The sequence below is a fragment of the Colletotrichum abscissum genome (assembly GCF_030869225.1).
Source record: "Colletotrichum abscissum strain IMI 504890 chromosome Unknown Scaffold_10.1, whole genome shotgun sequence".
NCBI classification, from domain to species: Eukaryota; Fungi; Ascomycota; class Sordariomycetes; order Glomerellales; family Glomerellaceae; genus Colletotrichum; species Colletotrichum abscissum.
In genome coordinates, this window is record NW_026849988.1 from 695,859 (window position 1) to 711,317 (window position 15,459).

Below are 15,459 nucleotides of genomic sequence, written 5' to 3' on the forward strand. Positions count from 1 at the left end.
GATGTCCAGGTTGTGGCGTGTAAGACTCATTCGGCCAATATTCTTTTGCGTATTGATCTCTAGTTTTGATAGAGACAATGGTCTAAATAAACCTAGTTACCACATGCTACCACCTTTCCACTTGCAATTGTCCCCTTAGTACCGCTTCTCCAATCATGTAACAACCTACGTCGTCTTGTTAGCAATACCATCCTGACAGCAAACTGCCACTTTACGGTGGGTTAAGTGAGGGGTGGGGAAAGAGCAGAAACTTACCTTTTCTCTAAGAATACCAAGCCACTGTGCCGCGCTCATGCCCTGGTCCGCTCTGTCCTCCACGAGTAGTGTCTGCGCCCACAACTTAAGGCTCGGCTCTCCGTCTTCTCGGACAATGTAGAGATGGGGCAAGATGATGCTGCCGACTCCCTTGGACTTGTGGTCCCGGCTCTTGTGAACGACTGCCCGTACCCGCTCGTTGAAATCGTTATCCAGCTCCGGAAGAGCACCCTTGCCCACCCGCAGCTGGGTCCTGTCCTCAACCCCGAACACGTCGGCCAACAGCTGCGGCACGGCATCCCGGCCAGCCCAGAGGAACTGCGTTTGGCCGTCGTCGATGAGGTACAGACCGTACGGAGCAAATCTTTCTGACGAGAGATTCGCCGGCGGCGGGAGCACAATTTGGCTCGTCTCCGAGTCAGGCACACCTGCGTTGTCGGGCATGTCGTGCAACGAGTAGAGACGGGGGTAGATGTATTGCATGAGGAGAGGGACGGGAAGCGTCGAAAGCAGACAGAGGGCTGCCGATCGCAAGTCTGACGGGATTTGAGCCGACTTGCGGAGGCCGACATTCTTCATGAGACCCAAGAAGAGGATGGGGAGGCCGCGCAGGTTAGAAGGGAACTGTAGCCCGCCGCCCATGCTGCCGCCGGCGAGCTCCTTTCTGAAGGTTTGCAAGAGCTCAATCAACTTGTTCTGGAGAGAGTCGCGGGCAGCTTCCAAACCGCCGCTCAAAGCACGCTCGACTGCCTTGTGACTGAAGTAGGTGGTAATTGCCTGCTGATCAGCCGAAGCATAGATATCGGCGAGGTTTGTGGTCGTCGGGAGAGCCAACGTCATGACGCGGATGCGACGCTCTCCATTGCAGGTTGTGTGGAGAACGGCAGTCTGCAAGCACACCACGTTCTTCGTGAGGTTCTCGTCAATGGCAACCTCAACGACGTAGCATTGATCGCGAGGGAAGGCGGGGAAGGCGCAAAGATCAGAGCTTCTGTTGAAGAAGTTACCATAGAAGGCGTTCATACGCAGGCCAGTGGTGGCACGAACACGGAGCACTGCTTCCAGTCCGATCTCTGATGACAAGTAGTCACTGAACTCGGAGGCAAACTTGATGGCGTCTTCCGGACGGCCAGCGTTCCAGCCCGGATAAAACCAAGTCTGTCCACCAGTGTACCTGGGCAAGTTGCTCAGAGAGGCAACATCCTGGTATTGCGAGGAGAACAGGAACATGTCGATGGAGACCTGGTTCTTTGAGCATTCTACAGCAAAGCTCTTGTAGAAACTGTTGGCAGTTTGAAGCAGACTGCTTTCCTTGCTTGTACCCAGCAACTTCTTGTCTTCGCGCATGTCCAGCTTACCAACGCCAACATTGGGCAGCGAAGCGCTGAGCACCACGATCTTTCCGCCGAGAGCCGAAATCAGCTTGTGGCCAGCTCGAAGGGCCGAGCCCATGGCAGATCCGTTGTTCTGGTTGCTCTGGTACATTTCGGGCAGCTTGGTCAGGAAGCTCTCAATGCTCTGGCGGCTTTCCGTCAAGGGCACCAAAAGGTCTTGAGGCACCGGCAGGAATGGCTCGTCCAAGTCGCTGACGACTAACATGCTGGTCTCCGTATTCTCTTCCCCATCCTTGGGGACTGAGAAGTAGTGCAGGCTGGAGTCTACGGCAATGAAACCCAGGCGAGTTCGGCGATCGGCATTAGGTATTCTGTCGAGGCTATCCAGGATGGTTCGGGCACTGGTTGCGAGGAGACCGGTTGAAACAGCAGCATAGCTCACGTCGAAGAGGAATAGGTAAACCAGCGGCTGAGGCGGGCGCACCATGTACTCCTGAGGCGCGACAAACTCGACAACGGAATAGTTGAGCTCGTAGCGTCCCCAGCGATCAGTGCTCCGTTGCGAAGCAGCATCCCAGTCGAAAGCTTGAGGAACATCGTTCGTCAGGTTGCACATGTTACAACGCCAACGGTGTCCATGGTCCAGGAAGGTAACAAAAGGGTTGATGTATGTTCTGCAGCGTCGGCAACGCGCGATGACCTGGTCCTGCACCACGGGAATTGGGTCCTCACTATCGTGGAGAGCTCCATAAGGCTGGATAACGAGCGCAAAAGGTAACCTCGACTTCTTCAGAAGGGAGTGTGTTGTCGGGACGGCGTTGAGGGTGGAGCGCACGTATTTAGGACCGCAGTTCGCATCTGGGGAGGGAGTTACGCTAGTCTAGAGGTCTAGTTGTCAGAATAGAGCTCCAGGACTACAAGCATGAGTGGTGACGTACGTTGGGAGGAAGAATAATGGGAGGAGGGGGCAAGTCTAGCTCGGACACGTTGAACGGCTGATTCATCAAGTCGGTAGGGTAGAGCTGGTTCAGAGCCACGGGACGAGCAGCCTGGCCAGGAGGAGGTTGCTGCTGGGCTTGTTGGCCGCCGAGGTTCATACCGGCCATCTGCTGGTTGAGGCCGCCGACGCCGGGAGCAGCAGGGGCAAGGCCGGACGCAGGATATCCGGCATCGGGGGCCGCATACGCGCCGTAGCCTCCGGGTTGAGCAGCAGGAGGCTGGGGCATGCCGTACTGCTGGGGTTGAGGCGAGCCATAGGCGGCGGCAGCAGGCTGAGCATCCTGTGCGGGATAGCCACCATAAGCCGCGGCCTGGGGCTGGGGCATGCCATATTGTTGTCCTTGAGCAGGTGCGCCGGCCGTGTTGGAGTTGGCGCCAGCTCCGAACTCATAAGCTTGGGTGGCATAGCCTCTCTTCTTCTTCTTGCCTTGGTCGGCTATAGCTGGCTGGGCAGCTTGAGCTCCCTGTGCATCGTAGCCGTCCTGGGGCTGGTCGGAGTAAGGTTGTTGCTGCGGGGGATATTGGCCGTAGCCGTCGTTCGGCGCCGACATGGTGGGCGGTCGGGGCAAGGACGAGGTTGCGCTCGATAGTCTTTGGGTGGGCTAGGATCCAAGCTGTGGCTTTGCGATGGATGGGAAAGATTGATGTTGGGAATGCGATTTGGTCGAGTGTGTGGCCAATGCCGGCTTTTTGGATGTACGCAACAGGTGGCGTGGCGTTAGGTAGCGAGGGGTTCAAGGACAGCAAATGTTGGTCAATGGAAATGTGTCCACATGAACTAGATGACGAAGGGTGTTGGAGATACGTCAAGGCGAGGCTACCTTGAGCTAGATACCCGAGCCGCGCTGCGATTGAGAAAGGGAGGGCAAAGTTACAGTAAACAGCCTCGGGCAGAGTCGAATGGACAGGTGGTTCAACCCACTGAATCCAGCTCCAAGTCGACTAGGTATGCACCACTATCGCAAGCAAGGGCTTAACTGGCAGGCTTAGCTGGAGTGTGTGAGTGTCCCATCATGGCAGCGGTCAAGGACATGTGGCGGGGAACTTCAGTGCACAGGCCAAGTGAGGCTGAGGCAGACGGAGCGCGGAATAATGGTCAGCCCGGAGATGGCCCCGCGCCGGACCCCGTTCGGCAGATTCCCGGCAAAGGCCACACTTACACAGTCAGGTGCCGCGTACCTTATTGTGCAGGTCCTGTGAGGCATCCCACCAAAGAGCAAAACTTTCGGGCATGCGTAACGTAAACCTTTTTTTACGTCTTCTCATTTATGATAACGAACGTCGTGGGGCAGATACGCATCTAGCGAGGCACAATGCTCCCCTTAGCAGCGTCTCAGTTCCACGCAAGTGACTGGGGACCTCCTTAAGGTACAAAGCAGACACTTGGGAGCAGACACTTGGGAGCAGACACTTGGGAATGGGGACAGAAAGACTTTGACTGGACCAGGATGTGGGGTGTGATGCATTGTCATGTTCTCCAAGAACGAGCTCTACCTAGTATGAAAAGATTCGGCAGCATGAGCTTGACAATGTTTCGAAGCTGGCAGTATCTAGCCCTCGAACTACACAGCCAGAATTTTATGAGCCTTTACATGCAGTCGACTTACTGGGAATCATAAACTCATTACAGGCACTAATAGACAATCTCGTCAAGTTACCATGAACAAAGTCAGGGTGTGCGCTCGATGCTCTCCCACGGCCATCACTAAGCAAAAAGGAGACGGAAACGTTTGAAAGGGGGGGGGGGGGGGGCCGCGGCCGCGAACTACGGAGTACGGATACTCTGGTGAGCAAGATCTAATACCTCCACTCTCTCACTATGTATGTACCTCAAGTGGATGGATATCTTGCCTCTCTGGGCAAGACGGTTGATGTGCCCCTCCCTCTCTCTTGGTCGCCCATTGGGTTCTTCTTCTCAGCCTCTCAGGGCCCTGAATCTCCACTAGCTAGCCCCTCCCCCCAAGATTCAGGTCCCCTGCGCCGAGGGCTGGGTCGTCGCTCGATTGCGTGTCGGGGCGACGCGATTCAACTTTCTTACGCTGGGATGCGCCGTCCGCTGTCCTTGTGTAATCTGCCCCTAGATCGGACTACCCGTCTGTTTCCATATACATATCTTGGAATAGCTCCCTACTCCGTATAGAGTACGGAGTACGTAGGCACGTAATAGGTAGCCAAGGTAGGTAGACACGGATAGCGGGACGGGAAGGTGGGTGGTGGGGAGGGGAGAGGGTGGTACTGCAATACAAAATATGCTGCTTGTGCGGTCTGCAGCTTGCGACGTGCCACGGTCATGTCCATCTTTGTCTCTTTCAACGACCAGGTATTGGTATAAGGTAGAGAGGTACGGAGTAGGTATCTGTTCTGTAGGTTGGTAGACCGAGTTGCACGACTGATTTCATCCTGACTTTCTTCCAGCACTTCCCATTGCTTGCTCGTGCTTGCCCTTTCCCTTCCAGATCTGACCGAGCACCAGAGCTACCTTCCTTACCTTACCTTGCTTTAGCTCCCACCCCTCCCTCCTCCCTCCTCGATCTGCAGCCCGGCTCCCTCTTCGTCCAACGTCCGGCACCTGTTCTTCTTTTCCTTCCCTCTCCATTTCTTCTGTTCAACCTGCCTCTGTTTAGTCTCTCGCCTCTTATTCACTTTAGCTTCCACACCATTCTACCTGGGCCGCCATCTCTTTATCCTCACGCGAACCCACAAGCTACCCCTTCGAGATCGACATCGCCATACCTGTTCAAGAAGCCCTTAATCGGACGGCGACTCGCTCACTCTTGCGCATTTTCTGCACTTTTTTGCCTTCTGAGAGCACAACTTTTTCTTGCTTTTGTTTCATACCGTTTTCCAATTCTTCAAGAAGTGAACACCATAGGACCAAAACCCTTCCCCGGATCTCTTAAACACAAATCTCGAGTATACCCGCAACAATGGCGTGGGGCAAGAAAGCGCAACCTCCGCCTCCTTCGGCCTTGAGGTTAGTAAGATTCCTTCCTCGGACAGCACCCACCAGGGTGCACTTCTTGGCATTTCGAGGCTGGTCGCCTTTGCGCCTCAACCTTATATTCTACCTCCACGCGACTATTACAAGAACGAACGAAAGGACCTGTTCTTTGGCTCTTGATGGAATACAGAAATCCCGCTGACTCTTGGCGCGCAAACCCACAGGCAAATCATCCCCCTCATCATTACCCTTCTCTTCCTTACCGGCGTGGCCTGGGTGCTTTGGCAGGTGTACCTCTCCGTGAACAAAATCCAAGAGTCCGCCTCGGAGCGCATGGGCAAGAAGAACGTCGTCTTCACGAAGGACGGCGTCCGCGTTGGCGTCAAGCACACCTCGAACGAGAACTACGTCGATAAAACCCAGAGTTGGGTCGTCAAGGCTTGGAATTTGAGCGGAAATACTGTCGGTCAAATCAAGAAGACCAAATAATGCGCGCGCATCACCAAACATGTTGCGGGCAGTGTCTAAGCGGGGCGGAACGGTAGGACGCGGGAAACCGATGCGAAAAAAATAGGCAAACCGGTACTTGGAGCGGACAGCTGGTCCAGCGGTTGCTGAGATACCCAAAAGCAGGGCCTGGGATGGTCAGTACAGTGATGGCTAAGAGGAGAAATGGTCAGCGGGCGCCGCCTGAGCGCCGAGCGGACAAAGGTTGGGATGACATCTCAACGGGACTTGTTCGATGCAGTAGTGTCTGGCTCGGCGCAGTTGGAGTACACGCGCCCTGCAGCTAGTCACGGCCAGAGCACTTTTCAGTTTGGGTTTTTCGAGGGTCTTGAACGGGGTCGACGAGATTTCCAAGGTCTGATTTGCAATTTAGCATAGATGCGCAACACGAGGAACAGACGAGACTACCTCTCATTCATGTAGGCTATTCATTTTAATCGTGAGACACATGACAGGACAAGGCGATGGACAAATCGATTTGGATGCAATTTTTGATAAGGAATGTATGTGTATACGTAGTACAGCATCATGCATGAGAATACCAACTTGGAAGCTGAACCGAACTAGAAAACAACAACAAATGTCCTCCTCCCGGGAAAACGCCGTGGTATCAAAATCCCTTTCTCCAGGCCGAGACCCATACTCTGCTGCCTTTTACACGGTTACGAAGCTGAGCGACCTGCGACCCTATTTTTGTGCTTCTCCCTTGTCACTATCAAGTGATGCGCAACATCGAATTCCACATTTTTTCCAATCCGCATAACTCAAACGGATATCTCTCCGAGTACCTTGCAGGCAAAGAATACACAAGTGTGTGCGTGTTGGTATCCTCAGGTAGGAAATGCCAGGAAGATGATGGTTGTAGATAAAGGCGTAAACTCGTTTCCAACCTCATTCGCGACCCAGTACTTCAACAAAGAACTCACTGAGCGCCCGGACGCACCGTCAACCAATTCTGCGCTACCCACTGGCCGGCCTGGCCTGCGGTGCCTGTGGCTTTCGCGAGCAGCTCGGCCTTGTTCTTTTCGACAAACTCCTTTTGCATAGCCTCGCGCTGCTGCAGAGGGTTCATGGAATAGCCCGCGGACGGCGGCGCAAAGCGCGCTGAGAGCAGCTTCTCAAAGTTGTGGGCGTGCGGGTACGGCTGGGCCATGAGGCCGTCTCTCCTGATGAGCATGGAGGGAATGCGGACTTGCATCTGTGGGAATACGTCAGTATCGATGAAATCCTGGGACCTTGGCTTGAATATGAAAGAAACATGTGGGCTGGCTTACCTGTGACAGAATATGGGCGTACTTGACACCGAGCTCATCACCAATAAACTTCAACCGTCCAACCACCCAGGCTCGTTGGGCGTCTGTCGTGTAATCCTGCCCGTGCAAGCACGCCAGAGGCCAGGTGAGGAAGTATCCGGGAAGACCCTTTTGTGATTCCTCTAAACCACAGGCAAAGCCTGAGATATTTGCCCGTTCGAGCAATTCGGGCCTCTTGAGATGCCATCCGAGATGGTACGGTACTGAGGCGATGATATCGCTAATGGTGTCTACACACGTGCGTGCCGCCGTGGCGTATTCTGGTGTTGTGCGGTAGTCCACTGGTGAGCAGACCCAAGCCGCACAGCGTACAATGACGGACGCGAGAATGAGTCGAGAGACTCTTGCCATGTTCCATACACTTGCGATCCAGAAGTCTTGATAGACGTCCACACGACCAGGGAACACTTCCGCCTTTGCATAGTCTCCGTTGGGGACGTTGTCCTCCCACGCTACCGTCGTGTACTGGAAGTAATCTGGCGTGTTCCTCATCCAGCTCATGAGTTCTTGGTCGACAGTCTGAGCCCGGCGTATCATGTCGAGCATAATGTCAATGTTCTCTGGGCTTCGAGCCACCGTTGACATCAATCTTGTGACCTCGGCGCGCAGCTCGGCCGTCTTGATGTTTAGTCTTTGGCACTGGGCGGCTGACTCGTCCTTGACGGCATCGCTTAGCCACCATTCCACGCCCATGATTGGTGCTGTACCCGTGCTGAGCGTGTGAATGATCATCTGTGTCCGGACGGCGATGAAGAGCAAGAGGCCCGTTTTGGTTCTGAGTTGCTTGCGACCACGAGCCTTTACTAACTGAATGGCACCTTCAATATGTGAGCCCCAGGCAAACATGCCCATCTGTCGAGCAGTCATGTTTTCGAAAAGACCCAACATAAGAACGGAAGCGAGTGTGGCGTCTGATTTCGACTGGTCGGGATCTTTGAGAGCGATGTGTGTTTCTGCCAGTGCCTTGGTGTAGTGACCTAGTGCTTTCTCGCTCAGTTGTGTCGCCGCAGCGTTCGGTCGGTTTCCTAGTGATGCCAGCGCACACGCGTTGAACGCATGTTGCAGGTGGTGGTTCCCTTGGTCGACCTTCAACAGTGGCAGCAGGTACTCCATGAACCCACGTGTGCTACCCTGCCTCGGTAGCAAGACGTAGTTGGCGACGAAGTGGCAGCTAGCCATTTGTTCGACGGGGACATTCAGACCAGGGCTGACGGCTGCGGGCGAATCGATCTCCTTTTTGAATGTTGGTGAGATACTCTTGTCTGAGCCTGACGTCGGCGAGTCGAGATCCTTTTCTTTCTGGGCGAGAGCCTTTCGGTTCGCCTTTTGCGCTCTCCTCTCTGTTGCCTTGGTCTCGTTCCGGAAGACAAGATCGAACTCGTCCTTGTAGCCGGGACACTGACGGCGTGACTTGGCGCATTGGTTACATGTTGGCTTCGTCTCGTCGCACTATAGCGGGAAAAGTCGCCGTCAGTATACGCTTCCAACCTGTCTTTCTAATATTGCTCTCCGGGATGCCTCCATCTCAGATCTTACCTTTATCCTTCGAGTACGACACATCTGACAGCCCCTAGAGGGCTTTCCGCAGTAGACCATGATGACGTTTTGTTCCGAGGTACTGTAGGGAGATGGTTGTTTTGGTATTTGCAACTATGTGGCAGCGTTGAGTAGGTAGGAAGACTATCCAGTGACTATAAGACACTGCTTCTCGGAGATGATTCGTGTTACAATAACCGCAACGTTCGTCCGGTCACTTTAATCGTAGGATTATTCAAAGGTGATTCAGCGTATGATGATCACGCTGACGGGCGATCAGGGTGAGCGTGAAAGATCGACTGTTAATGTCTGGACCAAAGATTGCTGCGACATGAAACTCGCAGACAGGCGAGGCGGTGTCTTTTGGTGTGCGGGAGGGTGATGATTATCCAAGCTAAAGGGGATAATCAGCCGGTGGGCGACTTGATGTGGGCGTTTGGAACCAAGTGCCGGGGACAAGCCAGGTCCGGGAGCGCGTGTTCGTGTTAAGATGATAGAAGGGCGTAGTATGTGGCAAGAGACGGCGAGAGGCCAATGGCGGCACCAAATGAGAACCGAAGGTATGGATGGGAGACGGGCAGTTGATTATGTCCAATCGGTCTCGCGTTTCTAAGGATGCCAATTGGGTTGTGAAGTATTCGTATTGAGCGGGAAGAGCACCGAGTAAGGTAGCTGAGCAAGCAAGACGGTTCTATGCGTGGTTCGAGGCGTAAGTGGAAGCAGGTCGTTGTGAGGGGAGTGAGAGCGGTAGACGACGTGGTAGAAGAATGGCAGGCGAGCGCATGGATAGAAGACTTCCAAGCCACGCGGGTGGTGTTTGAGAACCGGCGCAGTTGCGAGTCTCACTGGGCCTGTTTCCCTGCTACGTCCAGGGGTGGCCGTGGTTAGGATGATCTGGGGTGTGCCTGGTCCGGCCACGACAAGTGAAGAGTGTCAAGATGGGATTGATGTTGCAGGATGCGCCGATGAGGCCGTGTGCGTAGGGTTCGGCTAGGGAAGCGGGAGTACAAGAAAGAGTGTCGTGTGTTGGGGGCCAGAGTTGGCTTCTTGACTCTTTGTATACGAATATGTCGGGTCGAGACTTTTGAGTACGGGTACCTCTGGCTCTGGGACAAGGTAACAACGGACAAGCTAAGGTCAGGTCGGGTAAGGTAGGGCGGGTAGGAGATGCAGTTATAATAAGTCGGGTCTAAGGTGTTATCGAATGTTCCGCGTTACTAACGTGATACCTAGTGGAGGCATGCACATGTGGCCAAATATTCGCATCGGCAGAGAGATTAAGACACGCGGAAGAGACGGGAAATGCCGTTCAAAAGGGGGGGGGGCCCTCTGCCAGTCTCTACTGTATTGCTTTAGCAGTCTCTGAGTCCTTTGTGAAGTCGCGTCAGGCAAATAGCAGTCCCTTGTCGAGAGGTTCTCCTCTTGAGTGCGGGCAGTTACGCACTAGGCCAAGGAAACGCCAGATACATGCTGCGTACTGTAGGCCCCACGGAGAAACTTCCATGCTGTAAGTATCATAGAAGTACCTTTTCCTTACAAACGCTGGCTCACTGGTCATGAAGGGAGTCTGCAGTGAACTACAGAAGACATGACTCCCATCCTCTCCATCTTCTCTTCCCCCTCTCCCCGACCTTGGATTAGAGGTACCTTGCCTTTCGTTATGGCGCATGTAGCTAGACTGTGCCTGTAGCAGGGCGATGCGTTGCATGGGGAGGGGTAGGGGGGAATATGATGGTGATGGGGTTTTTCATTGTGGGTGGGGGCAAAGGACGAGCAAGCAGGGGATACAAACGGGCTACTATGCAAACGGTAGCCAAGTATGGATACCTTGCTTTGTATGGAGAGGTTAGCTCAGAACTAACAGGCTGGCAGGGCAGAAGCCAGAGGGCAGAAGTCGGTCGGAAAGCAGAATTGCGTCCGCCAAAGGAAAGGAAACAGGGGAGCCCGCTTTGACAACAAGCTGGAGCTGCAGACGTTGCTGATCTGAGCTGGCGGCACACTCAGTCTCTATAGCAGAGGTCAGTGACCGAGGGGGAATGTAACTCTCCTGAGAACCCAAACCAAGGAGAGGCGCTTTTGGTTGCACACCATGGCTCTGTCGACCTGTTATTGGGGCCCGGGTTCTTCCCCTGGGCAATATTCCGTCCACCTTGTTACAACTGTACCGTACCATCGTCCATACGACTCTCGAGTACGGAGTACTTCGTACGCACTGCGTACTGTAGAGTGGTGGAGAAGAGCCTCGGGACTCGGAGGGCCCCCGCCAACGGTGGCTGTCGCAGAAAGCGTGACAGTGAGGGGATGTGAAGCTGACTTGGCTCGTCCGCTGTCCAGGATACGCCCGGGATCTTGGTGATACAGCATCGAGTATCGGGGGAGTCGGGCCAGCTGGATCGGTGACCTACCACTAGTAGTAGTAACTGAGCATCTCTGACTGGCTTTCTGCCACGCCGCTGGTTGGCCTTTTGCATCTAGCCCCATGATTTGGTTCATTGTTGTGTATCCTTCAACTGGACCCGAATCTAGGGACGAGAGCTGCTGACGGGCTGACGCTTATACTGCTGGATGGTGACGGGATCGACTCTGGAAGACGACATCGAGCAGAAAGGCCAACACTATGGCGGTGGGATGCCGTTGTCTCTGCCCGCATTCATCGTATGGGACTCCGGGGCTCTGGGTTCTGGAATCTGATTAAGAAGGCGCGGAGGAGTCGGCAGAGTTGAGTTTCGACGGCAGAAACCACGAAGACCCACACAGTACAAGATTTAAAGTACCGTGCAAGGACTGAGGTGTCCGTACCTACAGCTAGCGCTGCCGTCTTTGGACGGTTTCACTGCACACTCAAAATTCGCAGCCATTCAGGTCTGGACGGCTACTTCCGGAACGGACGCCGGTGTTGTCTTGGCATATAAGTACTTTTTCCCAGAGGCACAGTTCTCTCTCGTCAGGTACCGCACACAAGGTACCTACCTTACAGATCTAGGTAGTCAGGTACCGGTAGTGCCTTAGTATGTACGCCGTACATTTTGGCAGAGTCAGGAACTCGCTGGTGATCTTTTCTCGAACACCTCAGCCTCTTCCTCATAATCTATGTTAGACTTCAAGCTCAATTTTGCCTTGCTATCAAAGGTGAGGCACCTTTGAAGACACAGCATAGAACATCTGTACAGGATGTCGATGTCCACTTGAAGGATCAACTCGGCATCCCCTTGCCCCCTCGATTCACTTCCAAATTCCCACGAGACGACGGCGTGAAGCCGAGACAGTATACTGAGACATTGGCATAGTGTCCCGTATCCCTCCTGCTTGAGGAAACATGTGCCAGCAAGACAGCTTGTTGGTGACTAAGATGCAGGAAACAGGTGAGCGGCGCGGCCCCCAAAGGAAGAGCAACAACCAAGACAAGATAAAACAAGACAAAGCCGGGCCACAAGTGTCTGTTTCGAGCGCATGACTGGCGGGAAAAGCAAACATGCCCTGAATGGATCCTCCAAATGCACATCACCCTCTGGCCTAGTCTGACTCTGACTCTCTAGTCTCGAGTCTCCAGTCTCTATGTACTATCTGCGCATGGGCGGCTTTGATGGGCTCGACTACCACCGTGAGGATATTTTGTCTGCCAATCTACCAATCTGACATTTCCGGATCGGACCGTTGACAAAGCCTCTGCCCCAACGCAAGTTGCAACTATCGTCTCGTCGGTGCAGAAATACTGCATCCGCTCACTAGCAGAAAGTGAAAATCGCGTCACGCCAAGCCGTTGACAGAAATCCCGTCATCTCAGACAACCAACAACAGTCGACAAGCTCAATCTCGAACCCACAATCCAATCCAACGGACCAACGCACAGTTACAACTTATCCAGCCTAGTTGACTCGACTCGGACAAACAAAGTGCGATGTCACTGCACTGTCTCCCGCTCACGGACCTCGTACGGCGGCCGCTGTGAAGCAGAGTCAAAAGTCTTGTTTCTTTTGCTTCCATTCTCCGCTCCGATCCACCGACTGATGTATCCCCAAGGTATGCTACCGTATGACAAGACGAGACAAGAGTTCCGACTGGAGACAACATGTTACGATCGCCAGTGGAAGCTAAGCTACCTTTACGCTAGAAGCCCCCCTCAGCTGCAGATAGAGTGGCATGGAAGGAATCCTGCACTGAACCATTCCCTGTCAGCTGGCTAGGTTAACAAGACCATCACGCCAGCACAGTGTGTCCGACGCTTTGCGCAGCCTCAATGTCTCATTCACAGACTCACAGTCGACCACTTCTTGGGTCCCCTCCTCCCCTCTTGGTGCGACGACGGCGGCGATGGAAAACGGAAACCTTCCTTGGCCATCCAATTGTATCTTGATTACCATTGACCCAGTGATCCAACAACGTTGCCTGTCACTTGCCCATCAACCCCTTCTGACATCTATCGTATGGCCCGGCACAAACGTCAGAGCCTAATCAGTTCAGACGCACAGTCGAACTAGATCAAGACGACAACGGCTTCCAGTCGTTCAACGGACTCCGATACTTTGTTCGCCTCAACACCAAAGCGCAGAATCTATCAAAGGCTATGAAGCCATATTGGGTCAGCTCAGCGGCGAAATCTACATGGGAACCCCTCTTTCCAAATCATCCTATCCCGAGCTACAAGTGTCGTTTTCACCCATCATTGAGGCTTTATCAGGCCGACGCTGGTAAATAAACACGTTCGTCAGGCCAGGCCGGAAGAAAGTCAACCAAACGCCCAGGATCGAAAGCTTCCGCAGCCAGCCCAGGCCCCCAAGGCCCCTTGGCTATCTTCGCAGTCTCCGGAAATAGCCAGGCTTGGTCGGTCGATCACAGCGAACCACGCTGCTTCTCTCAGATCTTCAGATATCGTTCTGACGGCACCGCGGGGCCTACCACTCATACCTAGCACGCCTACACCACCACCCGATCACCCGATACATCCAAGTCCACACAGAAGAGGTACAGAGGTGTATGAGGATACACCCTCGATTCGGCTCCAGAACCCTGGCCTGGGCTTACGCATTAGGGGATGGCAAAGGTGGACTGCATGTTACCAGTCATTTATGACAACGTCCCATCCTCTTCAATTGTGGGGTCACCAAAGTCTTCGTGCGTGTTGCGACTTGAGTATCCATGTGAATGGATGTACTAAACCAAAACCAACGGCTCCAGCGTATCAAGCTCGACCGATACCTCGCATCTAATGTCCTGTACAGTGTATCTGTGCCAGGGATACATGATATCTACATGTTGTGAACCGTTGAGAGCAGCAGCAGCACAAGACATCCCCATATACAGGAAAGCCTATCCGTTGCGGATGTAAGCTGGATCATCCAAGAACTCACTCGACTAATGAATCTTGAGTTTAAGCAAGTCATCCCACTTATCTTACTCGCGGCTCCGGGATTTCGCATTGCACGGACCGCGTCTTCCTATCGTTCCAGGCTGGCCGAATGCTGTCATCTCTCAGGCGTCTCTCCGTCATCCACGCATAGACAATCGATGAGGCAGCAGGCTATACTCCTCGCCGGCTTGTATAACAAACTCCTCGCTTTTCACCTCAACTTCGCGAAAGCCGCTGATCAAGCCTACTCCATACGCTCATCGTCGGTTGGGTTCACGGTCAGGCTGCTTAACCGGAAAACACGGGAACCTTGCTTTGCCAAGGTAAATAAACTCACAGTCAATTGACGACAACGAGAGATGAGGTAATCTGCAAAGTCAAGACGCAACGAGCGTTAAACGTTAGATGGGACTTTGCCATATCCCAGTCTCGTTGAATAAATAGCTTCATCGGCCGATTGGTTCAGTGCTTCTTCCATGGTTTTCTGTTGGCTACCGATACAGCCCTAGGTCGTGCTTCGTCCCATGAGTAAATCATGCCGCATGATGCTCTTCCAACCCTGTCTATCGGGAGACGGGATCTCTAGAACGCGCCGTCGGACCTTTCCAGTGTTCCTCGCATTCTCGCACACTTACTCGGGCCTTTGTCCGTTTTCCTCTATTATCCTGGTTTCTACACTGGAAGTACCACGGCGCGGGTATTCAAACTACTCCATCTAGCTCATTACATCTCTCACACGCCGGCTTGTGTACCCAAATCCGCAATGAAATTACAAGGGATGTCTTCTCGATGACATTATTTGTCACCTCTTTCTATGGGAAAGAGTGCCCCGAAACGCATCGGTGGTCTACCCAGAGTAAGACCCGCCAATACGGCTCCGGGCATCGGGCGTGTGTCACTGCATACAGCAACGAAAAGCCGACGGTATGGTACACACAAACACCTTACAAGACAAGGTCATGTTTTCTCGTTTTACAAAACACTATCGCCCCCAATTCTCGATGCCTGTATCCGTGTATGCCGTCTGCCGCCCGCCGATCCTCTATCTAAGGATACCTTATGTGGGTAAGCTTACGGGGTAGATCCCTTCCCACCCCCTCCCCCAAACTCCAAGGTTTGGACCCAAATCGATGGGACAGGAAAATGAACTACTTGCTCGTCTCCCGGAGCTCTGCGACGCCATCTTGCCGAGGCGTATAGCAAACCACACAAACACACAAACAACGA

General features: G+C 53.6%; 3 protein-coding genes across 3 annotated transcripts; 1 reads left to right on the forward strand and 2 right to left on the reverse strand.

Annotated features, from left to right (window-relative positions):
- Window positions 1-165: 165 nt before the first annotated feature.
- On the reverse strand, window positions 166-3,139 carry CABS01_05182 (Sec23/Sec24 trunk domain-containing protein; the record flags this gene model as incomplete). Its single annotated transcript, XM_060538552.1, has 2 exons — window positions 166-2,469; window positions 2,528-3,139. 2 exons carry the CDS (start codon window positions 3,137-3,139, stop codon window positions 166-168), a joined length of 2,916 nt encoding a protein of 971 aa, XP_060405724.1.
- Window positions 3,140-5,515: 2,376 nt separating this feature from the next.
- CABS01_05183 (uncharacterized protein) lies at window positions 5,516-6,018 on the forward strand (the record flags this gene model as incomplete). Its single annotated transcript, XM_060538553.1, has 2 exons — window positions 5,516-5,562; window positions 5,754-6,018. 2 exons carry the CDS (start codon window positions 5,516-5,518, stop codon window positions 6,016-6,018), a joined length of 312 nt encoding a protein of 103 aa, XP_060405725.1.
- A 940-nt stretch (window positions 6,019-6,958) lies between these two features.
- Window positions 6,959-8,945, reverse strand: CABS01_05184 (uncharacterized protein; the record flags this gene model as incomplete). Its single annotated transcript, XM_060538554.1, has 3 exons — window positions 6,959-7,234; window positions 7,311-8,798; window positions 8,886-8,945. 3 exons carry the CDS (start codon window positions 8,943-8,945, stop codon window positions 6,959-6,961), a joined length of 1,824 nt encoding a protein of 607 aa, XP_060405726.1.
- Between the last annotated feature and the right edge of the window lie 6,514 nt (window positions 8,946-15,459).